This window comes from Lagopus leucura, unplaced genomic scaffold, assembly GCF_019238085.1.
Source record: "Lagopus leucura isolate 7727_CA_CO unplaced genomic scaffold, USGS_WTPT01 Super-Scaffold_100009, whole genome shotgun sequence".
NCBI lineage: Eukaryota > Metazoa > Chordata > Aves > Galliformes > Phasianidae > Lagopus > Lagopus leucura.
Window position 1 is genome coordinate 6,123,597 of NW_024962266.1, and position 26,518 is coordinate 6,150,114.

At 44.1% G+C, this 26,518-nt stretch overlaps 1 protein-coding gene across 1 annotated transcript in view; it reads right to left on the minus strand.

The window, feature by feature from the left end:
* Positions 1-26,518, minus strand: part of NOTCH2 (notch receptor 2) — an 80,320-nt gene that overhangs the window by 47,915 nt on the left and 5,887 nt on the right. Inside the window, exons 2-5 of the mRNA XM_042873388.1 lie at positions 24,452-24,533; positions 14,504-14,763; positions 13,444-13,779; positions 7,931-8,053 (exon numbers count right to left, since the gene is read on the minus strand). Of these exons, the coding sequence (XP_042729322.1) occupies positions 7,931-8,053; positions 13,444-13,779; positions 14,504-14,763; positions 24,452-24,533 (801 nt within the window). The remainder of the gene's footprint in view (positions 1-7,930; positions 8,054-13,443; positions 13,780-14,503; positions 14,764-24,451; positions 24,534-26,518) is intronic.

A 26,518-nucleotide genomic window follows, 5' to 3' on the forward strand; every position in this document is an offset into this window, starting at 1 on the left:
GAGCACTTAATTAAAGGCCTGGAAGATGAACAGTAGGCAGCAGTATCTTCAACAAATGAATATTTATATTGTCCAAGAGGAAGCCAGGGAACTTCAGAAAGACTCATCCAAGTGAGGTTGCTGGGCAGTGCAACAGCAGAGACGGTTTGCTGCAACAAATGCCAAGCACAATACAGAAGGAAACAGACTTCTCATGGAAGGGTTGTGCTAGACACTCCTTGAGGAAAGACTTCAGCTTCCATGGAAGAGTTCAGTGGGGACTTCAACACAGCTCACAGCTTTCATAAACAAAATAAACATCACTGATGAGACATTTGACTGCAAGGAAGAACAACTAATGCAAACAGTTGGGTAACAGCAGTGCTATCACTTCAGTTTAGAGCACACTATGCAGCACTGAAGCCACCACCTCTTAATAAAGAGACTGAAACTGGGGTAGGGATCAGAATCTGATAGACTGAAGAGAAGAATTTCGTAAGAGACTTACTAAGCAAATGTTATTCAGAAAGCAAGAAAGATTATGATAAAAGTACAATAGAATGGTTATTGCAAGGAAGACACATAAGTGAGCAAATATTTTCTTTGTATGTTTTGCCACCTGCTGTAATTTGCTGACACAAGGTATCATTAAAGCAAAGAACTTCAAACTTCTCTGCAAGAGGCAGTATCTTTGTAGAGATCAGTGCTCAGAGCAATGAATGGGTAACTCTAACAGGAAAGGCTCTCACGTGCACGATGTCCTGATCACATTCAAATTCCAGACCCTCTGGTGAGATCTTCTCAGTAACTCTCTGTGGAGGATCCAATGAATATAATTGCTACTCAGCTGCAAGGATGGCTGACACACAGGAGTTCAACGGACTGTGTGTTTCCATCTGCTAAAAGTCACCTCCTTACTTGCACATGTTTTATTAAAGGTCTGCACTGCTTAAGTGCTGGGATAGTTTTGCCTGGATAAAGAGCTGGAGCCAAATACTTTTTCCCTTTTAGAAGGCTTCAGAATGGAGAAGCATCACAGACATGAAAGAAGTGCTCTGTGCTGAGCATATGGCAGCAACTTAATTCCCTTTGAAACACACAGCTACAGAGCAGCAAAGCAGTAACAACCATTCCCAAACTTCAGTGATGTTTTCTTTGTGTGTTTGTTTTTTAATTTATTTGTTCCATTTGTGGGTTTTGTTTTTGGCTTTTGGGGTTTTTTTGTACAGACCCTGTTTCACCTTGAGCAAAGTCAAATGCTGTCCCGGATACCAAATACTTTAAGCAGTTAATACAGAACTTGAACAAGTGAAAATGAATCTCTGCAACTCTAGTGAGCAAAAATCTGTGTTTATTTTAGGCTAATACAATGGGAACAAGAGTTTAATTTCATAACTGCACTCAGAGGCATGCAGCAGAACTAATGGGCTTTTATGAGGGATTTTACAGCCTCCAAATACAAAACTCTGGGCTTTAAGAGACATACACACACCCTTATCCACCAAGCATTGCTCTAAATTGCTCCACAGACTACTGGGTGGGGAAGTCCTTTCTGACAAAGCTATTCAGAGCCAGCGTTACAAATGAATAGAACAATAGCCAAGAAAAATCACTAGTGCACTGATGACGGATTGGTTTAATATGGCAGTGGCTGGTGAATGATTGGGCACAGCAGAAGGATAAAAAAAAAAAATCAAAATGCAATAGATATCACCATGCTGCTCTCCATTCTGCTCTTCTCTTAAGCTCCTCTGGAAAAGCCAGTAAGCCAGGGAAATCCCTACCACAGAGAAATTTCTGCAAGGCAAAATGTAACAGCTGGAACTATACTGACAGTAAAAGCTTCCTATTCTTAAGCTATCTCAGCAACACATCTCTATTAATTAGCCAAAGATAAATCACCTCTTCCAAGTATGATGGAAAGGGCAGAAAATGCCAGCAACAAGACAGCTGCAAGCAGCACAAGTGCGAGCTGTCAGCCCTGCTCTCAGGCACACATCCACCCACCAGACCATGGTGGCCTATTTGTTTCAGAGCCAAACAGATATAAGATGGACTGAAAGCTCAATACAACTCCACAAGAAACTATTTGGCACATATGACTGCAAAGAGCATTTCCCAGCTTGGAAAGTCACCAAAGGCACAATGGAAGAGGCAGCAGCATGGTTTAAATTGGATGCTGTCATTCTGTCTTTGGATCAATTCAGCCATTAACACCTGAAGTGTTTTATTTCTGCTACCTCCCCATCAAGGCCTGCTGTAGAGAAACAGAAAACAGCAGGAAGCAAACTGGAGGTTATGTAGGTGTTCCAGAATTCATACTGAGTAGAGTACCAGCGCTGTAATTTGTAAGCCCTGCAACATCAATCTGCTGCACACAACGCTGGAATAAGGCACCACAAGAACAATAACCAGCATCCTATCTGATGCTTCCAATCATTTGCGCTCCCAAACTTGGAGCTGCCAGCTCTGGAGCTGGCCACAGGCTCCCTTCTCCCTTTGTATTTGCCAATTCAAACATGAAGGGAAGAAAAAGAATCATAATCCCTCTTGGCCTCTCTCAGAGAGCTGCCTCTTGGAGATCCTACTACAGTGACAGCAAATCACCGGCCAACTTTGGCATAGACAGCTCTCAGTAAGTACCCAAAGAGCCGCAGTGCTTTTTAATACAAGTTTGGAGAGGCACCAGAAAGTCTGCCATCGCTGCACAAAGGGAAAGCGATGTGCACACTGCAAGTCTGCCCATCAGCCAGAACCAGAGCAGGGAACAACGCTGGGAGCACTCCCCAGCAGGTAGGAATCAGTGCTTTCCAGAAAGTAGCAGCATTGCACGTTCTGTCATTTAGGAAGCTGCTGCGTTCAAGATTTATGATTCACATAATAGAGTATCAGAGTTGGGTCCACATGCTTTCAAGCTTCTACATACTCAAGCAAGGCAGTATTTCAGTTTTATTTTTTCACACTAAGCATGGCTTGTTACCATGCATATCCTAACACAGAAGCTAGGGAAAGTGGTGCTCGGCAAAGTCTTAAAAAGAAAATACCAGAGCATACAATCTTACCTAAAAACGTTAAACATTAGCTTTTTGATGTTTATCCTCCCTTCTTAGCAAAGAAAAGTCACGCCTGCCCTGAGTTTAAGGCTGGTGTTTTCAAAAGAAAACCAAGGTAGAGAGCAAATATTACTCTAATTAAATAGGACCCGAATCCTTAACTCCTCCCCTTTGAAAATTCCTGCTTAAAGCCCTGCAGAAAAAGTAACCCTTGTGCTAGCGTTTAAGAGCATATGACCAAGCTAACAGCTATTTTTAATTAAAAAGCACTGCTCTGGCTTCCTGAAGAGGTTTTCTGCTGAAGACAAACATTAGCTTCTTAAGCCAGCTTCCAAAGCGGGCGTTATTTGGTGGAGTCAGCTGTTAGCACACTGTGCTTTCCTTGAGACAAAGGTCTCCTAGATAGAATACACAGTTTGCCGGAGCCCCTTTTTGGGGAAAGCCTAAGCCTAAACAAACACAACTGCCATGGGAGCCTCACTCTCCCAGCCAGCAGGAGGAAAATGAGAGGGGGAGGACAGGCCAAGCCGCAGGGCAGCAACAGGGCAGTGCAGGTCTTCCCAAAGTGCCTGAACGTGGGCACAGCACGTCCCCAGCCCCACAGCTCGTCCCACAGCTCCCAGCCTGGCACTGCAGGAGGAAACAGCCAAGGACTTCACTCGATGGAGGATGCAAACCAACCTCTGTTGTACTCTGTCCCTGAAAAGTGACCCAGGCCTAGCACGGGTTCACACTGATCCTCCAGAGCACTGCGCACTGAGCAGGAGCCCTCCTCAGCCAAGACAAACAACAGTGCTTACAGCAAGTGTTACTTCAGTACCCAAAGCCTTCTTGACACAGAGCTCCATAGGTTAGATCAACACAGTAAACAGGTGCATTTTAAAGACAGCCTTGTTTCTTTATCTGAGTTGTGGTCTGGAATAACTGAGCAGCCCTTATAACCCTGGTCTCACTGGCTCCTTGGAAGGGCACCCTCACCTTCACACGGTTTTACAGTGTGACTACCACCGCTTTGTCTGTATCAGCTCACTCGGGAGACCTCTGTGAGTTTTAATTCCTGATCCCAAACAAGAAGTCATGAGCTGGCTGGGATTTTTTCCTAGATTAGCGAGTCAAAAGGATTCACACCAACAAATACCAAAGCTGGTTCAGAGCAATGGTGGCTCAGAGCGGGGAGAGAAACATTCCTCCTCAGACAGCAGGGAGCCCCTCTGCATGTTTAACTGCTGCAGAACCGCAGCATCAAGCACAGTCTTTACATGCCAAAGACATCAGCCAGGATTTGGGGCCATTTTGAATCAAATCACACTCAAAGCACACCCAGTTCTCTGGCCTGCCAGGCAAAGAACAGACTTTATCTTTTACAAAAGTATCTATTTCTGAGAAATTGGTGACAGTGTCTTGAGAGGACACCATTTTTTTTTTGTCAGGACCAATGTTTAAGACTGGGACAAGATAAAGTCATACTTCAAAAACAACAACAACAACAAAAACAACAACAAAAAACCCACCACAATTAACATTCCACAACAGAAAAGATCTGGGGCAGCTGCACAAAAGCAAGTCCAGGATCGTCCTGCCAATTACAGATTTAGGAGGCTGACAGTCATTGCAATCCTATGAAATATGAGAACTTTGCAGGTGAGAAAAACATCAGTGACAGCAGGAATTCCTCATCATTATTGAAAGGCAAGATTTTATCTTTCCGGAAAAAGCAGCAAACGAGAAGGAGAAGGCACACACTGCAACAAAGGAGGAGCAGTGGGCTCTGTGAGAGGCGTAGGAAATCAGACGAAAAGCAAACAGTCTCTCAAAAGCTGGATTCCAGTACCAAACAGAGGAAACATTCGAAAAATGCGTGCTTATGTAGTCCAGCCTACCACCTGTCAGAGAGCCACAAGAGGCAGATGGTTACCAAAAGGAACTGTAACAGATTCCATTTCAATGGAGGATACTTCAGTAGTGCTTTACACAGAACTGTTCTTCACCGGATGGGATGGAGGCTTTTCATTTCCACTGCTGCACTATAAGCACTCACTAGGACAGACACCTTAACAGTTGTTTGCTCAGTTCTCCCTTCTTCACTAGCCTCAAAGATGATTTACAATGTTATAAACCGTGTTTGTGCAAAAGATGGACCAGCACTTCTACTACATTTCCTTATTGCTGGGTAACTCATTTTTATTGTAGCTTACTGCTACCAGAACCAGCTGCAAAGTTAACCTTGAGAAAGTCACGTCTCTCCAAATCTACTCCAGTAGTCCTCACCTCCAGTCTGGATGCATACAGCATCCCGGTCATTCATGAAGAAAGAGACTGAAGTCAGTTCAAAGAAAACTTCCAAAGCTTACACCTCTGAGATGTCATGAAACACCATCACTTGCCCACACATTTACTGGGCAAAAGGAAAGTGATGAACGTTATAAATGAATTCTTAAAAGCCAGTGGGCAAGCAGCGTTTCAGGGCACAGGCTTTTATGTAAAGCAACAAACAGAAAGCCCCAAATAAAGCCCTCTATAAACACTCAGACCAGCAGTAACACTGCAGAGGAATGCTATTGCTAAGGCATCCTGTGGACAAGGGCACAGTGCTACTGCCCTACATATTTCAGACATGACGACGTGAACATGCATAGCTACTTCTTAAGACACTCATGCTTTAGTTCAAGCACCAAAACTGGTGCTGTTCGTTTTGGACAAGATAACTCAACTCCCAAGAGACTCTAATGTTGATAGTTCAAGCAGCTAAACCACTGTTTCCTCAACTGTGAGACCAGTTTTAGCTCTCAACTGACCTGATTCTTAAAGTCTACGAAGTCAATGGCCTTGAGAAGCCATTATCTAAAACCACTGCTGCGTTGATAACCTTAACTTCACCATAAACAAAGGAAATTCTCAGAAAAAAGGATTCAATTAAATTGTTTTAGAAAGCCATGGGAATATAAAGCTTGGTGAGTTCCTCCTCCCAGGGTTTCACAGGAGAGAAGCATCGTTCACGCATGTACAATTCTCTGGATAGACTGCACAGACAAAAGTAAGATAGCCTAAAACTTGGCCGCAACACTGGCAATTTGTCTTAATGTTAGTCGTAAGACCAGAAGAGGCTCAGAGGGAGAACCATCAACTGCACTGCAAAGTGCTTCAGTGATTAATCAGAGAGAGAATCTACCACAAAACCAAACCGAATCACAGCCCTTTACCACCATGGCCTCTTCCAGGTGCAGAAGTCATCCCTGGTTGACAGCAGCCACCCACCCAAACCCTGTAAGCCAAGCTAAGTTTATGGCACTTTCACAAATCAAAGAAACCCCTGGCACATTTTAAACTCACACTGTACACATTCGTAATCCATTATCTCCCTCCACCATGCTTCAGGAACAACCCTGAGATTGGTCTGTTACTGACATGTTGGAAGCCACATCAAGGTTTATAATTCCTGTGGCATGGAGCAAGACTTTAGGAAACACTGAATGATTTCTGGCTCTGCACCCAAACTCTTCATGCTTTCATTTGCAAGCAAGCCTTACCAACTTCAAATAGAGACGCGGTGTAGAAGAATGGCACTTGCTCATTAAGAGGAAGACTCACTTTCTCCTGTTTACATCTAGTTTCAAAGAGCTATGCAAGCAGTGCTGCATTTCTCTCCCTTATGTGGTTTTAACTTCACTTAAGAACATCCCATTTTAAAGTTAATGAGGGTTCTTAAGTACCAGGTCTCCTTGACAGTCAAGGACAAACAGTTTTTAATGAGATCGATGCTTTCCAAGGAGAAAAAACCTGAAAATGAAACCCTTTGGTCTCTAGTAGTCAAACTCCTCACACTACATTTGTCTGAGCTACCAATCACTACACATGTTCCGATATCAAACACAGTATTTTCTAGGTAGAGAGAAGAATGTTCTTCAGAACTAATGAAGCTCATTCAGGCTTAGCTCCAAAACAAATATCCCAATTTACTTACTGAAAGAAAAAAATGCACATTGCAATATGGACTCCATTTGCCAGTTTCAAGGTTGTTCCATTTCCTATGATTTTAAAAGAAGAGTTCTACCCAACTGAAAGTGTGCCAGCTAAGAATGACTAACATGATTTAAAAGAAAGAAAAAAGGAAAAACCCACAAAACCGGAGGTATTTGTTTATTTCTGAGGTATGGGGACATTTTGTGACTAAAGATGACACTGAATTTCCTGTAAGCTACTTCCTTACATCACGCATAATGCTTTCTTGAAATACATATTTTCCCCTGCTACAGACATACTCAGAATAAAGCAGACTCACTTAGGAAGCAAAAGTAGCTTCGCTTGTCAAAGAACTCCAGATAAAAATTAGCCAGAGCAGACAAACAGCAGTAGCAAAAGCGTAAGCTTCTCATGCATCAGATTCTCTTCCCTCCCTTTTTCCACCCATGTTTTCTTGCAGACTGCTTCAGCTCTTCAGCAGTGCTACTATCTACATAAGGATTATTATCTCACATTAAAAACAAAATGTATCAGGAAATCACTAATGAAAAACTTGAAATAGCAAATCCATGGTTTGTGCTTTTGTAAAATACACACCCTCTTACAAACTAATCCAACAAGCAGAAGCACAACTCAGAGTCGCACTGCATGGTGCCTGAAGAATCACACCACTTCTCTGTCAAAATCATGTGCACATAAGCCTGTAATGCTGAATAGTGCAGTGGGAAATGTCTTGTAATGTGGTAGCTTTGATGCAAACAATCTTGCTCTAAAGGCTTCACTGACATCTGTGCCTCAGACTGCCGAACAAGGACAGATGTGAGCTACGCTCAGCCTTTTGCAACTTGCATTGCACGTTGGGAAGAGGCCAGAAGTCCCACGTTCCATTCCTGTGAAGCGTGCCCCGATCACACAGGAATGATGCCTATTGTACATACCTGTCCACTGCGGTGGGCAGCGGCAATTGTAGGTGTTCACGCCGTCCACACATATACCCCCATTTTGGCAATTGTGATTTGGGCAGTCATCAACGTTCTTCTCACAGATGCTCCCCTCGAAACCTGTTCAAAGCAGAAACAAAGCAGACTGAAATGGGCCTTCCAGTCTCTTTTGAAAGGGAATTCATCCTTTATGCAGCTTCCTCCACCACCCTCGTTTTTTCCCCCTCCCTTAAAGACTTGTCCTGTTAACCTAACCCTGATGAACCAGGACATAGCAAGCTGACCAGAGACTTCACTGAATGCCTCTGCTGATGGCATGCAGGTCAGATTACACAGAGCATCATTCCGGACAAGTTCTTCCTGTAATGAAAAGGTACTTAGCGTTCACTTTGTGAATACCCCAGGATTGTTTATATGCTATGGCTCCATCAAGGTAGATCACATATGCTTTGAAAATGAGCTTCCAAATTCCTGATCTGGCCCTGTTCAGCATCAGGAAAAAATCAGTCCATCAACACATTAGCCACTGCCCAATCAATGCTGATAAATTAAGCCTTGACTAAAAAGCAGAAGAAACCAGATGCTGAAAATCAAAGTTCCTCATGAACACAGTCACACTCTACCATGCTAGAATTATTTTTCCCCTTTAAGTAAGGCAGCTGTCAGTAATCCATCTTCCCCTCGATTTCACCTGCTGCTTTACCTCACGCTTCATTAAACAAACCTGCCACTTCTGCTGGTGAGATAGCTATTTATCAAAGCACAAGTGGATGCATGCTAGTGTGGATGAAGTAAGTGGTTCCAGAACACATGCATTAATTTAAAACATCAGCTTTGCTTCTTCACTGCTTTGGAATGTAGTATTAACTTGACACAGCCCTGTCATCTAAATCTATGCTTTAACCCCCCTCCACTTTTGATGTCCTGTTCCAGAAAGTTCTTTAACATCTGCATCATGTTACACGAGCCCTCTAAGCAACATCTGATCCTCTACGGAGCCTGCTATGTGGCAGACGAGTCTGAGACTGTAAAGCTCTGAAGCTACTTCTCCAGATGATGGTTGCTCCCAAGACTGCTGCTCCTGAGACAATTCATTCATGCCCACTCCCACCTTCTGAGCTTCTCCAGTAACGCAGGGAAGTGTTGGAAGAAAAGAGGAGCATTGCTGCTAAACCATATCAAATGGACTGTCACCTAGCAGCAAGGAAGAACAGACTCAACATAAAGGTACCTGCAGCATTACCCTCTCTCAAATACCCTCTCACCTTCACCCAAAGAGCCTGCCAATTTCATCACAGTGGGGTAAGTTAAATTGAGAAGAAAAAAAACCAAAACAACAACATTTAGTCTGAATCTGTATCCTCACAGCAGTGTCTTCCTGGCAAAAGCTTTATCAGCTTGCTTTTGTGACTGAGGAGAATTATCCTGCTGACCACAGATTGCACTCATGCCAACAGCATGATTAGTATGGATAGACACCCAGAACAAGAAGCCAGAAAGGCTTAAGCTCCTATCTCCTCAGCTTGGAGGATGTGAAGACTAGTCCTGCTTCCTCGCGTGTAATAAACAAGTTCCCGACATCAGGCATTTATTTAGAACTATCTACTTAAAACACTGCAATACTGCAATCCACCTAATTTGTGAATAAAGCTGCTCTAGGGAAATTTAGCTTTCACTCTTAAAATCAGCCCTTTAGAGTCACAGTTGTTTGGGTCGAAGCACTGACATTGGAGCATGACGTGCACAAAGACGCTGAGACACAAACTTTTCCCAAGCTGGGTCCAAGGACCTGATTTCGTAGTTACATCATCCGAGTTTCTTCCAGAAAGCCAAAGAGTTCTGATGTATTTGGACACCTGATGCTGCTTCCTGCTTCCCCCTGTGCTGGGATTAACACACTGCCCTTTGCTTTCCGCACAAGAGCGGCCTGCAACCCATAACCTCACTTACATCTCCAAGCACAGCCAACCACAGAATGAGAACCACCAGGGGAAAAGCGTTCCCACTGTTAACAGCATGTTCTTCCTCCTCTAGCACACGGAGGGATACAAGTAGATAAGTTTACTCCTATGTCTACATCAGCAACCTCCAACCCACCCCCAGCACCATACGTGCAGTTGTCTCTGAATACTAAAAGCAGATATTAACATCAAGTTGGAAGTTGGATTTCCTGCTGCACCTCTGGCCATGGGTGCTGGACAGCCCCTTGCTGCACGGGGCAGTTTGATGCTCCACTGTGGCACGGCGTGAGCTTACTTCCTCTTCCCAGGAAGTGTTGCAGCTCTCGTAAACAGCCTGTTCTGGCCTGACAGATAGCTTCCTGAACAAGCCCTTGGAATTCCCTAGGGTCCTTATCTTAGTTAATGGCTAATTATTTTGATGGATAACAATGAATAATCACTTTCCCAGCTAAGAACTTCCTCTATTGACTTGTTTAACATTCCACTGAAGGTTAGTTGCCAAATGAACTCCTTTTTTGTCCAATATTTATAACTACGAGCTCATTCTTATATTGAAAGGACTTGCTAGTGCTGCAGGTTAAGTCCCTTTCACAGGAGTACTTTTTGCTATGACTGTTATGACTGACCCAGCCTGCCTACTTGTCTACACTTTTGTCTTATCTAAAAATCAGTGAAGCCCAGAGGAAAGGCAATTATGCTACACAGACAAATTAAGCAGTTGCCTTTCATACAGATACAACACTGACAGCATCTCACCACTTACACTTGCCACAAATGCTGACTTTTTCCTAGTACACGTGACTTCATGAATTTCCTCATGGAAGATTTGTGTAAACCCACAACCAAAATGGGAACCTGAGAGTTGAAAAGCATCAGCTTGGCTATATTGTACATACACAGCACTTGAAACAGTGGAAGAAAAAGAAAGGTGCTGAGACAGTGTAACTCCAGGTCATAGTTTTTCTCCCTATTTCAAACCTCTCATCTTCAAATACTTGTATTTATACAAAATGAAGTTCATTCAGAAGCAAAGAAGAAAATTTCTAGGGGAAGCAGAAATTGATTTCAGTGCCAGTCCAGGAGTAATTTAATTATGCTTAACGTTCAATTCAGGCACAATCAGTTCCTTCAAAACAGCTTCAGAGATCAGAAGACACAAAAGTCATTTTGAAGACCATTCCAGATGTAACTGCTTCCTGCCACTGCATCCCTAGTGCTGAGCTCTGGTAACATCTTCACACAGCCCAGAAAGAAGGGCTAGAGCAATTCCTTTTATAGTCACATTATTACGGGCACTGCTCCAATTCAGAGAGGGAGTCTAAAGAGGAATTCCTAGCCCACAATCTTGGCACTGTCTTCCAGACGAGCAGGACTTGTTCACTTCTTCCCTGGGCGTGACAGACCACTGCTTCCAGCACTCCAGAGGTGTCACAGTAAATAGGGCACTGTAAAGGGAAGGAAGTGGCTCGGAGCCTTGCTTTTATCTTACAGTTTAACATCAGCAGCGTGGCCCCCTTCAGCCCCTCTCTCTCTTCTTTTTTTTTTTTTTTTTTTTGTTTCCCCCTCCTGTTTTTCAAATGATTTGTTTTAAAAATGAAATCAGCAAAACAACACAGCCAACTTAAACAAATACAGGAAACACAGAAGTGAAGGCTCTCAAAGCAGCACTAACTCACCCCCTCTCTACAAGTTGTGTTACAAGTCCAAAAAGGCAAATTTGAATCCAAAACCTCTGTGGGCAGTGTGGGTGCGTAATTGTTACTATAGCAATCTCATTTCTCTTTTCTGAGCATCCTTGAACCAGCCCACACACTCTTCTGGGGAAAATGTGCTCCTACTCAGACGTGCATCTCTGTAAAAGTGACAAAAGCATCCTGCCTTATCAGCATCACAGCATCAAGCCCTGCAGACTTCACCTCTCTCTCCTCTTCCCCCCACCAAGATGTTTCTGCATCAGATGTTACATTTCCCACACTGGCTAAACAGATCTTAGAAAATTCTCAACATCAAGGAGAAGGTCTCCAAGAAGTACTCTTCACAACTTCAGTTCTAAATGCTTCAACACAACCTCAGCTAATCCTCATGAGAACGCAGTGAATTCAGCATCCATGACAGCTACATCTTTTATATAAATAACAACAGCAAAAAAATGTTGAAGGGAGGAGGGCTTAGCTCTCTACATTACCACACACTAACTGTTCGTGTGCCAGACTGCAATACAGTTAAGTGGAAGTCTAGTCAAAGGCATTTCCAAACAATCAGTTTCCCAGGGACTGAATTACACAGTAAAAAATACCAACCTACACAAAAAAAACCAAAACAAACCCCCAAAAATGATATGCAAAGAATTGTATGATTATTAGGTGGGGATGAGACTGCCAGGGTGCTAAGCAGGTGTTCCCAGAGCCCTCTCAGCAGTACACACAGCATCAATACAGCCCATGGTACTGAGTAATGCTACCCCTGTCGTGGATGAACTCAGAGCAGACAACAGCATCAGAAAATACATTAAAAATAATTTACCAGGAAGTATTATGGGGCAAAAAGGCTGTAGTGAGTTGGAAATAATACGCTGCCAGACTTGGAAATACTGGAGGAGGAAAAGAAAGAAAAGGAAACTAACGTGCTTTAGGGATAGGGACTGAGAAGGAAAGACATATTCATCTTCATTCAAGCACTGAAGTTAACCCTCTCTGACATGAAACATATCTCTACAGGGGTTACATTAACAGAGTCTGTATTAGGACATACTCTGACCTTGAATGTATGTTAGTTTTTACTTATTTAACTCTCTGCCTCCAATTGGGTTCCCAAGAAATCTGCTGTTTTCTGGCTGTGATCCAACGAGTCCCATCACTCACCCACCCATTATACCTCTTCTTCTTTTCACACCATAAAGTACTGACACCCAGAAAGTTAAGCTCCTAACTGAGCTTCTGTCATGGTTTTATGTTTGTTTGTTTGTTTGTTTTCAGTATGCCACATCAAAACATCATGTAGTGTACGGGGCATTAAAGTGTTAATGCTCCAATCCCAGGTACCTATCCCTGTACATTACAGCAGTCACGGGATCTGGCCCTTCTGGGTGGGGGGCACTCTCTTACTGCCCAGCAGTGGGTGCTGGAGGGTGCTTTCCTAGCTGTTCCAAGCTCTTCAGGTTTTACTCAGTCTCAGGAACTCTCTCTTTCCTATCTTGTTTGATTTATTAGTCTCAATTTCAATTAAATTGTATTATATTGTGTTATCTTGTATTCCGGTATCATAGTAAAATAAGTTTTCCTCCATAGATTGTTGCTGCTTTTTTTTTTCTCCTCCCTTCCTTCCCATTCTGTGGGCCTGGGGTAAGGGGGAGGCAGGGGCCTACCGCCCCCCCTTGTCACAGGCATAGATTGATCTAGTCAACTCCATGACAGCTTCCCACTTGATATTTTGCCCCTCAGCCTTACATTACAGAGACAAACACTCCCAGGGAGAAGTTTTCAGAAGGACGTAGAGAGCAATGCAGTGACAAGGCTACAAAACCAAGCGCTTGCAATAAGCAGCACTTACCTGGCAGACAGTTGCACTCAAAGGTGAAGTCACTTGTTTGGTGACAAGTTCCTCCATTCATACAGGGTGATGGAGAACATGGCACATAGGTGCTCTCGCAGCGATGCCCTGTATAGCCTGGCTTGCACTGGCACCGGAATGAACCATGCAGATTGATACAGGTCCCACCATGATGACAAAGGCCTGAGGTGGCACATTCGTTCACATCTATCTCACACTTCTGGCCAGTGTAGCCAGACTGACAGATGCAAGAGAACTTATGTCCAGATACGGTACACGTACTTCCATTGGCACAAGGTTGAGAGGTACAGGCATCAATCCACTGACAGTCCTTTCCTGTAGGATGAAGACATAAGAAATTAATATGGAAAACAGTTCCACACATCATGCTTCAAGCTACCCCCCCAAAAAAAAAATAAAAAATAGGCTGGTGTACTACATCTTAACCTAAATCATGTACGTAAAGTGATCACAGGAATTATTTTATATTTTACAATACCTGAAACAAAATTAACCTGCAGGTTACAGGAGAAAGTCTGTAACCTATTTATACATTACCAGCAAGATATAGAACTCTGTGATTTATAAAAATAACCCATGACCTGAAATCATACCACACTGCCAGTCACTCTCTTGTTCTACTTTCCCTTCAAGAAAGGAAGGTGGGAATTTCCGTGCTTCTCCTCAGGCAACCAATTAACATTTTCCCACTGAAAGATTTTGCTGGCCAAATTGACTTCATTTTCTCTAGAAGGTAGATTGTGAATTAAAATTGTAACAGCCATTTCAGAATAGCTTCTACAGTCAGTTTTCCCACGGGGACAGCCCCACAAGACATAAATATCTTTCTGTTTACGTGTAAAGGGTATGGAGTTTGACTTTCTCTCCCCACCCCCTTTAGCTCTTTTATTTTTTATTTTTATCATGAAGTCATTTGGACTTCATCTTATTTCCTGTGCTTGAGCTATTAAATTTGAGAGCACCTCAACTGCCCCCAGATGTTCTAGGACTGGGGAATTCACAACTGAGGGGGTCTGAAGGCACAAATGCAGAATCCCACCTGTGTAACCTGGAGGACAGACACACTCGTACGTTTCCTGGCTGTGAGGATGACACGTTCCTCCGTTCAGGCAGGGCTGGGACACATAGCAGATGTGTGATTCAGAGTATTGACAGTCCTCTCCTGTGAACCCTGGAGCACATTTGCAGGTGGCCTTTCCTATCAGAGACGTGGTTTCACAGGTTCCCCCATTCTTACACGTATTGCTTTCACAGGGGTTCCTGTACTGGCAGTAGTCTCCAAGATAGCCTTCTCGACACCTGCAGTAGAAAAGAAATTATCTGTAGTACATTCACCTTAAGCTTTGGTATCATGGCAAGACATCAAGAACGAAGTCCACCTACCATTTAAGTTCTCTGAATTTGCCATAACTGACAGTAACACCGACAGTTCCAGATGATAAAGCTATAGATGTGGCACACGAGGCCTTTCTCCAGGATTGAGCAATATTACGGAAACAACTGAGAACTGAAGTTCAAACTCTGAAATCATTCACTACAATACAAGCCAGTACTGCCTACAATCGCAGTTGCATTTGACATCAGAACAACTTCTCATACTTCCCTCCAAAACCTCAGTACAAACCCAAGGGCTAAAGAACTGCTGAGTAACAACCAACTCCTTGCACCCGTCCCCATTCTAATCAGCATCCTTTTTCAAAACAAAATCTCGCGCTTTCAGAAACAGGAATTAACACCCATCTCCCAGAACACTTGTAAAGCCTGTCCGAGGGCAGCGTCTGAGGGCCTCAGGATTCTGAGCACATCCCTTCCCTCAGCACTCCCGTGAGACAGGAACACCGTGCTATCCTCCTGCTGATAGCAAACGTGGGACTGCGACGTGCAGCAGCCTGCCCTGGGTGAGCAGCACCAGCACTGCAGGCAGGTCTCCCACGCCCCTGGTGAGCACCCTGACTGCAAGGTCACTGTTCCTCCCTCTCCCACAGCAAAGAGAATACACACACACACACACACTATCTATAATAACCAGGGTAATATTTTATACAAAGATCTGCGATTACAGAATAATTGCAGTTATTTCTCTCTAACCTAAACTTATGTCAATACAGTCTGACTGTGCTTGGCAGCTGCAATCCATCTTTTAACTGGCCTTTGTACCACAAATTTTCCATTTGATTTCCAGCGATACAGGACCCAGCCTGCAAACATCACCTCTGTGCCACCCCCTCCCATTTGTTTCTTCCAGGCAGCAGAAAGCTGCAAGATGGTAACGCTGGATAAAAACCACTGCCTTAACACACATAAAACGTGACCGTTCTCTTGCTGCTTTTTCTGCAGAGCACAGCTGCATGCTTTTACTGCTAAGAAACTTAAGACACACACAGCCTGTGAAAGAGGACACGCATTTCACCGCACAGATTGAGAGAAGAACATCAGCTATGCTTTCCTCCAGAACAACACAGATGCAATTATTAAATCAGTGAGTTATTCACATCCAAAGAGAGCTCCAAGAAATGCATGAAGTCTCCAGCTAGCCCCAAGACAAGAATGTAACAGTGAAGCCTTTTCCTTAAGCATTTCAGAATGCACGGTGGATAATAAGCCTTAAAATTGAGTTTAAATCAAGGAATGGCCATGAAGCTCTGTTTCCAGAGGGGCCACACTACGGGGGCCTGCTCTCATTCCTCTGCTATTTAACACTTCTATCAATGAATAACAAAGGAAAACATCAATGCTGATCAAACTCGAAGGTGAAAGAGAACACAGGTTCTTGACAGAGGAGCACAGACTGCTTAACAAGCCAGTTCCAATGTGAAACATACTGTAGCACTGCAAAGTCACATCTCTACAAACAAAACACCATAAAACATCCTCCCCAAAATGGGATACTGATGAAGGAAAGACTGGCTTGCTCAGGGTTCCCAATGGGCAGTAAATGAGATTATGCTACACCTGATGTCTGCAAGCACAACCACTGTATTGGTTTTGGTGTCTCCTCTTTATGAGGGAAGGATTGAAATGGATTCAAAGAAGCCAACAGTACTGATCAATAGAAATTTGGACACAAAGAAAAGCTTGGGTCTGTACACCAAAGGGAAAAGGAAAGGAGACAGTTAATCAAAAGCTCTGAGTCCCCATAAAGAAACTAAGGTTCAAGAACAGATCCTAGTCTGAAAGATACACATACAATAAGACATGGAAGTCAGAAGTTCAAGCTACATAAATCCCAATTAGAAATCAGATAAAGACTTTATTTTCAGACACGGCCTTGCATAGTCTCTCAGCAGCGGAGAGAAACAACTGGAACAAGGCATTTAAGGCTGCAGTGGAATTTCTCCATCACTCATGCTTGTTTAAAAGCACACCAGGATTGGCTGCTGCGGGAAGAGCACGCACGCTAGTTCAAACACAGCTATTCAGAGACGCTATTATCTGAGTTACGCAACAGGTTGTTACTCGATGACCACAACTGTTTTTTCTCATGTTAAAATGTATTAACCAGCTTTAGCTGCACGGTGAAAGCAACTAAGTCATATAATAGATGTGCGTAATCATAATTTACTATTCTCCACACCCAAATTAGGCTCCTTTCACCATGCAGCAATACTTTCAACTTCATACCCAAGAACAGACATGAAAGAGCAGCTTTTGCAGGGCAAAGCAGGATTAAAAGAGCCTGCAAGCACTGAGACAGTGCCATTTGCAGACCGTCCTCTGCCTCGTGCCATCCTCGCTGTAACAGCTGGAGGCTTGCAGCACTAGCTGCTGCCACAGGGAAGCAGAGGGAAGGCAAACTGCGCATCCAAGGCCTAGAACACGGCTGTTCTATAAATCTGCCATTGCAAATGTTCAGACAGAACTCAGTCTGAACAGCAGCAGGCTGCAGCACGGCTGTGCAGGAGCTGCATCACACAGATCTGGCACCCAGTTGGCACAGCTGTGCCAGAAGCTGCGCGACAGCACAACTCCCACAGCATTCACAGCTGCACTGTGTGCACAGTTCTGCTCTGAGCCTGTCCACATGGCTACAGCCACATCATCATTCTGGACATCTAGACACAATTAATCAATGGACAATGTCAAATGGAACTTCTGTCCCAGAAGGCTCGCAAGATTTCAGTATTGGGATTCCTGGTTGTACCGTGGCTGAGGATTTGGGCAGCTTAATGGCACACCAGGATCCAAAGCAGACGGGATCTGTTTGCTTTCTCTCATGAAAGAAAGAGCAAAAGCAGAGCTTCTCAGCACCCCTCCTAGGACATCTCATCAGGCAAACAAGAGGCTTCCAACACTCCTACCCGCTCCAACAAACACAAAACCGACCAAAACACACCTAAAAGATAAACCCTGAAACGCCTTTTCATTTGAAGGCTGTAGATAGAACAAAATAGAAAGTCTAGAGAACATCCCATGTTTTCTTCATAAGCAAATAAACCACCTCTGGAAGCTCCTCTCCCACCCAGCCCAGCATTCAGGGACAGGCTAAGTACACCTAACTGCCACCTCCGGGTAGCAGGGAGCACAAATGCTGGTTAAGAGCAGTGCTGGTAAGCTCCGACAGGAGGGCTGAGACTTGTGCTCCATGCCAACACTCACATCACCCACAGCTGGCCCAGAACTCCCTATGTAGCCCTTCTGGTGCAAAGGGACATGGTTTAGTGGGCAATATTGGTGGTGCGTGGATGGCTGGGGTAGATGATCTTTAGAGGTCTTTTCCAACCTTTATGATTCCACAGTTTGGTAAAAGCAGAGGAGTGCTCCAAGACCAGGCTTGTTTCAGGATCTTTTGAGGCTAATCAGAAAAACATGCACTCCAACAGGGAACAGCAAAAGCTCTTTTAATTTAAGCTCTTTACTTCCAGATAAGGCACAGCCTTACAGAATATGCCAGAGAGAACGCGTCTCCCTGTGGAAAGCTGCTAAGTCAGGTATACCCAGCCCTCATCCCCACCGTTTTTCTCTCCATATTAAGCGCTCAATCACACAGTTATGCAACTTTCCCCTCCAGCAATCCAGCACAATCCTTTCTGAACATTAAACAACAGAAAACCTGCAGTCCAGATTTTCAGCCGTATCTCCTGTCAACAGCACTTCTACTGCGACTCAGTTCTAAGTGTTGGTGTTGCCCCCCCATTCATGTTGGGCACTGAATGGTCTCTATAAAAACAGAGGGAAACACTGAACAAGACCAGACTTCTGAAAGGACACCATTATCCTCTACTCTGTTCAGAACCCCAGCAGCACTCCAGCTTCCCGCTACTCCTCTTTAGTTCTCATCCCATCCCTTTAGGAAGAAAATAAAAAACCACCTAACAGCCCAACCACTTGCCTACAGTGCAGCTTCAAATTGTAGCAGCTTGCGTCAGCTCCAAGCGACATGCTCAGAACAGGAAACCAAATCGTTGCCAAATCAGAGCCACTGTTTTCCCTCAGTTTTCCATCTAACACTCAGAAAAAGAAACAGGAAGATGAAGTTTGTTCTGGCGCTTTTGGAGAGACATGAGCTCTCTAACCTACTTCAACAGGAATTTAATCTTTTAAGAACAAATTTCACATACAACTTAATTCAAATCATCATTTCTGAAAGCTGGAGAGTTTGAAATGGGAAAATGTCCTGTGGGCTGCATCAGCTATGCAGCTGCTTCTAATTAAAGCTTCTCCTTTACTCTCTCTGGGCTACTTTCCAGCACAAATACTTTAGTTGGAGCTCAACCCATTTTTTTCTTCCTTTTCAGCTCCAGCCTGCCTTTGCCTCAGTGCAGGCTCTCATGGAGCTAAACAAGAGGTGTAAAAACAAAAATGAAGGTATTCATTCAAATCTGAAGTATCCGCATACCTACAAAGCTGCATTCAGTCTGACTAGTGCTACAAAGTGAAAGCTGGAGGCTCCCAAAAGCTGCATTTTTTGGCTCTTCTGCTATGAAAGTACACTGAATTAACCCCCGATATTTAGCTCTCTTTTCCTTTGAAAAAGCTCCTGGAAAACACGTCTGCTCTGGTGGACAAGCCTTCTCACCTGCCACGTTATATCTGCCTGCTCACATTCATCAGCTCAGCCTCTACAATTGCGCTCACAGGCAGCTTTAACCACGCTACCAGATGTTTGACTGTCATGGGAGTTTCCTATTCGGGCCCAGTGATATCATCTGGAGATGCACAGAAGGAAGCAGATGGCTTTAATTTGAAACGTGAAGGGAAGAATTTCCTCGTAGTTTTGCTTCCACCCCCACCAGCCCAACACTCCCCTCAATTCGATTGGAAGATGCTTCAACAGCGGAGGGGAAAAAAAGCAGCCTGATGACTTACGTGAGAAGGGTCTCAGCTATTTCGCTACAGATTTTAACCAGACTTCCTTCAGGCTCCCAGCTTCTGACTCCCACACCTACACCTCCTCTCAGGAGGGAGAACAGGATCCTCTGGTTAGCTTAGTAAGCGTTCCTTCCCATGTCTCAAGGCTCTCGTTTATGCGTCATACTTTGAATGCAAACCATGGGATGGGACAGCCTCTCTGTTCTGCGCTTAAAGCAGCACACAACTATTGTCTCTAGCCCACAGAAAGCACTTGTACTGCATTCAGCTTGGCTGTGTACAAAGGAGAAACAGGAGCTGAAGCTTGAATGAGCAAGATTTACTTCACAGTTTTTTGACCACCTGAGCTCTGAACAGCTCGCAGTCCGCACAAATAAACGACAACAGAAAGTTCTGATCAAGTGACTCAAGTCACTGCTCTTCCCAGATTTGATGTGGAAAAGTGCATGTACTCTCCCCCTTTCTCCTCTGCCCTGGTCTCTAGGGTCTCCTTTAACCGCTGAAGGGAGTCCGAAGGAAGCAGCAAAGGGCAGCCCATTCTCAGAAAGGGACAGCTTCTCAAATTTTGTATTTAGCCTTTCTGGAAAACTCTCAGACCTCATCCTGCCACCAGATCTCCTATGGGTATTCCCCATTGACTGGCCTCGAAGGGATTAGTCCCTCAAGACTGCCGCTGAGAAGATATCTGCTGCAATCCCTGAAGCAGTTTTAGCCTAGGATCTTGTCTTCAGTCCCAGAAGTCCTCGTAAATGACTTCTCACTCAGATGTAAGATGATCCAGCTGGGAAGAAAGGTGGGTCAAAATCCCAGCATGGGGGTGGGTTAGAAATCCCGTACCGCCACGCTGCTGCCTCTGAGTTTAGCACTGAGGTCCAGCTAAACCCGTACCACACAAATTAAAGGCGCACACAAAATTGAGCACATAAACAGAAAACACATTGCTCACAGAAGAGGCACAAAAGCACACAGCTGCACAGAGCCTGACAGCTTTGGGCATAAAGGACATGCTGTGGGATACAGCCCCTTTGGCATCAGCCTGCTTCAGCAGCCTCCAAGTCTGACTAAGCGCAGCAAATGAGCCCTGGTTACTAGCACACTTCTTACCATCAGCTCAACAAAGGACGAGTGCTCAAGCAGTACTTCAGTTCACATGGAGATACTGATATCCTGTCTGGACGCACACGGAGTGCAGCAGTTGTAAGGTCAAAAATTCAGTCTTAAAAGCCTATAAAACATGAGAAGCAGCAAGGCCCAGCTTCCTCCCCCAGGCCTGGGCACCCCTACCCCAAACTCCCTCCTTTCTCACTTCTGCTTCTCTCGCTGGCAGTCTTGCTTCTGCTCCCTGCCACTGGGGCGCAGGGGAGGGAAGCTGGGAGAGGCCACAGCTGCCAAACAAGGGGAAACCAGCTGAACTACTGCTTGCTGCAGGGCCCTGCTGAACATCCAGCATGGAAAGCCACGGCCATCTGAGTTACCACATCCACCTGCTGCAGAGCCAATCCCAGCACTAAGAGAACAGAGGGTAGCACGGCCAAAATCTCTGCTCTGCTTGTCCTTGAAACAGCTGCCTCTACCCACAACTTCTCAGTCTGCCTGCAATTGCAGAAATATTATTGCAAGATAGCAGTCCCAATACCCAGTCTCTTCCTACTGCTGCTTTCCAGTCATCCAACAGCAGGGAGAGGAGAAGAAAGGGCCTTCCCATGACGTTCACAATTGGAGTCAGGCAGCAAGACATTATCCCAATTCTTCTGATGGAGACAAGAGTATGCAAGATGGCTCCCTCGTGCTTAATGCTTTGGTGTACCACAGGGTGTCTAGAGATGCTTTCAGATAAAACATACTGCAGGGCAAAACCAAGCCAAACCACAACTGAAACCGCTTTTAGCCAAAGCAGGACTCAGATGGCTTGAAAGGAGGGGTTCTCTTTGTAATGCTCTAAGACATTCTTATTTCTACTGCAGACACGTCCATATTCCTTGGAATAAGGTCTGCATCCTCACCACACCACTCCGAGAATGAGTACAGGACGATCTCTCCAGCAAAAATTCTGCCCTTGGAAGAAGCAAACACAGGAATGCGCAATTTTCTAAATATAAAACCAAGGTCAAAGAAGGTCAGTAATTCTATCAAACAGTGCCACAAAATGACAGCCATGGGCCTGGAGCATTACCAGGGGAACTGAGCTACTTAAAGGGCACTCGCAAGAACCGTATGATAAAAACCCAGTTCCAATTTCCTTACAAGGGTCACAATCGCCGTTCCCATAACAGAAACCAGACCCACCAGAATAAAGGTTTCTCAGAAGAAATCTTGCTCTCTTTTAAAGGAGTAGACACAACAGGATTTTCTGACAAAGAAAGCTGTCACTTGCTGCTTTGCCAAGTGTTATAGACTACACATTTTGCTTATCAGCACTCACGTTACCCACATCTTACTCATCACGTATGATTACCCCCAGCGCAGGTTCTTCTTCAGTCGTTCACTTGCCTCCTACAGACTGCAAGGTTAAATGGATAGACTGAACACACACTAGAACAACACTGCTGAGAGGAGGTGCAGAAAGAGGAAGAGAGTCTACTGTAATAACTCACTGCCCAGCAGAGGAAGTACTACAGAAAACCTGAAAAAAAAAAGTGTAAGGCGTGGAGATTTAGATGATCAGTGAGCTATCATGCAGACCTAGAAGCCAAGCAGCTTGCCTCATTAATAAGTTCTGTTTCCTGAACAAACCATTACTATGCTCACAGGCATCAAAAATTCAGAAAGTCATCTAGTTGACAAAACCAACCAGACAGAAAGTTCCTCTATTCAAAGTTCCTCATCATGCAGGAACAAAAAAAAACAAAACAAAAAACCACCAAGCACAACCAAAAAGTTAGAACTAAAACAGGATGCTAATCCGCCTGCTAAAGGTAGAGTCTCCACAACTGAGGGTTGGTACTTTTGCTTTTATTTTTTTTTTCTTATTTTTCATTGCTTTCTGTAAAAAAGTTCTTGAGCTAGAACTAAAAAATAGACACATATTCCTCTCTATATATTGACCTTTTCAATTACTCTGGTGCCTGCAAGAGAACTTAGCTGTTATATGAAGGAGAGGTTGGCTTAAGACCTGCAAGACTTTGCATTAAAAGGAGGATGGCAACGTTGGAATTATACATGAAGTTACTGCTGTATATTCTAGAAAACTTAAGAATGGTCAAATCTACCACCATGATAAATGCCTGAAGACCTGGACTGCACTACAAACACTGAAAAAAGTTAAACCCTCAAACAAACTGAGTAAACAGTCTAAGACATAGTTAACAGGAACATGTAAGTTGAAGAAATCGTCCTTTGGAAGGTACAAGCAGCACCAGCATTAGTTGTGTTTACTGCCTTGGACTTGACCCACATACTTTGGCTCCAGTCTCACAGACTTATGTACTCATCAGACAGACCTACTAACTTCTCACACTTTCTTGTTTCAGTCTTAAAATGGGCTGAAAAGTAGGAAAAGTTCCAACTTTGTTTCAGAAGGGCAGCTCATTTCTGTTGACAGCAACCTAAAGCAATAGATGAGCACAGAGCTGTGCAAAGAGCTGGATTTAAAAAAATAGCAATAGGGAACAGTAAGTTACATATTCACCTTTTTATGACATCAGGTATTGATTTCAAACTGAGAAGAACTCCAACTTAGATGATGATTTCCCTTTGTGTGCCACAGGCGCAATTTAAGTACATCAAGTTTGGTGCACCATACTCACACAAAGAAGCAAAGAGTGCGACTGAGGGAGATGGATACACAGAAAATGGTGAAGAACTGAGTCATGTGTTAGCTGAGCTACATCAACAAGACAAAATTCACTGACTCTAAAAGAATGAGAGCATTAAGGACAGAAGGATTTAGCATGCTAGAAAATGGCAGCTTACACTGGTCAAATAAAAAAGGTTTAGAAAGCAAATCTATTTGCTGTAGATGTAGTAAACAAGCCCAAACAAATAGGACTTCTTGCAAAATAACTCAATTTTTAAAAATCTAAGTATTACAGTTAAAATAGGTGAACTTCATTTAAATAGACGTGATCCCATTCCTCAGGCACCACTCATTCTTCCAAAGCTCCTGCTGATGATCAGTTTTCCGCACAACAACAAAGCGAAGGCACCATTAAAGATGGGTGTCAACGCTTAGCAAAATCAATTACAGGATAGAGATGTGTGGGTGTTTGTTTGGCCTTGTTTATTTGTTTGTGACTCCCATGCTACCTTTCTAGCACACAGAAGGGAGGTGGCACTCTTCAGAATGCGGACTAACTGAAAAAACTCAAGAATATTCAATTTGGGGCTGAGGCTCTTTAAGTTAACTCCAGCTATAGGATGAGGGGCAAGTTCTGATTTAATGTGCAGGGCTCTTGAAGCAATGAGCAGTGCTTATCTCTGATCAGTTTTGCCTCTCTTCCTAACCGAAGGGAAAGCAATCAAACAAATGAGGTCCAAACACAAATCTGGGTGAGAACTCCAGATTTCTTACAAGTTAGCACAGAAGAACTAATGCACAAGCAAGAAATACACACTGCATTAAAACTGTTAATGCTGAATGCACCTGGTAAGTAAACCTTAACAATTCATACTTCCTTTCTTTTTATGACCCTGAATGAAAGAACACTGACAAATGAAACAATTAGAAATTAAAACTTACTTGCAATATCCTGTACCATTCTGATAAGGAATGCACTTTCCCTCGTTAACACAAGGCTTGGAATCATCCATACACTGTAAAGCTGAAAGGAGAAAGAAGAAAACAACACAGAAGTTAATTTGGTAGCAGTACGTGTCAAGTCAAAGTTTCATTAACATATTTTGAGGAATGAAAATCCTATAACTGAGAATTTTATATGACTGGAACAAACCCAAAGACACTATCACACAGTTTAATTTAAACCCTGCGGCATTAAGAGAGCCAGACCAAAAGAAGAACCAAACACAGATTTGCTCATCAGGCAACTGAATGTATCCAGAACTTCTTTTAGGTAGATTTTCAAAGCAAAGCACAGAGTAATTTCAGCAGGCTAGGTATAATCACATCAGCACTCGCATATTTTAGCTTTAGTGTCATACAGTTACTACATCCTAATCAAAATTCCGCAATGAAACTCTCCTCCTTTCAAAATAACTTCAGTTCTTCCTTTCTTTCTACTATCTCCAGGGACACTTGACATTGAAATACGGTCTCCTGTCCCTCATAAGCTCCCCTGCTGTAAGTTTCTAGCAATCCAGGCAGCAAAGACTTCAGTATTTATGAGGAGGAAATATTGAGTACATGAAACTTGTCATTTTCAGCATGGTGTTTTACAGAAGGCACTAAACATTGCAAAGCTCAGAACAATTTTCCTCCAAGTCTACTGAAACCTTACAGTGACATCAGTTCTGATGGCAGTGACACTGCAAATGCTCGTCTCCTGGCCAGGATCTGAACCAGCAAGACGGCTGTGCTCTGAAGGCAGCAGATGGGTAAGAAATATGGAGCAGAGGGCACTCTAGAACCACAGAGCTTTAATCAGTCCATCTAGACCAGAGCCTGCCACTTGAACAGCACCAAACCAGTGAGTAAAGCTCTAGGAACCAGAAGATGCGGGTCCTATCCCAAACTTTACCCATGCACCCACAAGTCCTGTCCTCCAGCTGCCCCCATCCAGGGTCTTTCTGGGTATTTCACAATAACCCTGGTGCACGTAAACAGGTCACACGCACTGTGAGATGCAGTGCTTCATGCCAGCAACCCCTGTAGAACACAGCTAAATCAAGCCCAGAAGCATTAATAATATTTCCCACACACGAGCACGCCTGTTTCCTGTTAACTCCATTTCTGAAAACGGGGCACTTGGATAGCACTGCTCATGTAGAGCTCTCAGGAAATGAACCGAATTCCACTCAGAGCCCCTTTCAGATAACCTTGGGGTCAGCGTTGCTAAGCAACAGGAATATCAGCACGGATTTTGTATGGCATTCCCCCCCACGGCGGTCAGACACGCTTACACTGATACACACCTGTCTGACAAGTTTTATTCCATTTAGCATCAGCATCCACGAGCCTCCAAACCTCGTCTGCTCCTGCCAGAAAACCAGAGGTGCAGCAGCTCCTTTCAGAGCAGGAATGAGCTGCAGCACAGCTCACACTGTGCTCAGTGGAAGCTGAAGAAGGACTGGTAAGATCGGAGCCCTCTGCCCACCAATGCTAAGCACGAGATGCTGCGACGGATGGCAAAGTGAGCATCAAGGAATCAGGATGGACAGAGAGCCAGTATTCCCACCTCACTACCTTAACACTGTTAGCTTGTATTTTTTAAACCGATCAAGCCAGTGAAGCAAACGCCCAGAGGATTATTTCCTTTGAGCCCAGATTTCAGACAGGATTTTGTAACCCCTTGGAGCACCCGCGTCCCCAGCGAGAGCTGCCCGGCCAGGATTTTGTAACCCGTGTGGTAAAAGCTTAACCAGCGCCTGGCCAGAGCCAGCCAACTGCACAACTGCACCGAGCGGCACGGCCACGGCACAGGGCTCCCAGCAAAGATCCCATCCAGCAACTCCAGCTCTGCTTGCTAGGCCACGCATGGCTACTGCAGAGAGGCTTCGGCAAAGTAATCATTAATTTCCCCCTGGTTTTTGACAAATTATTTTTGCCTTGAACTGCCATTTAGAGGGTCATTAAACGACCAGTAGTCCTTGGAATTCTTTAGCAGGGATGGACTGAAGAGCGGAAGGCAGG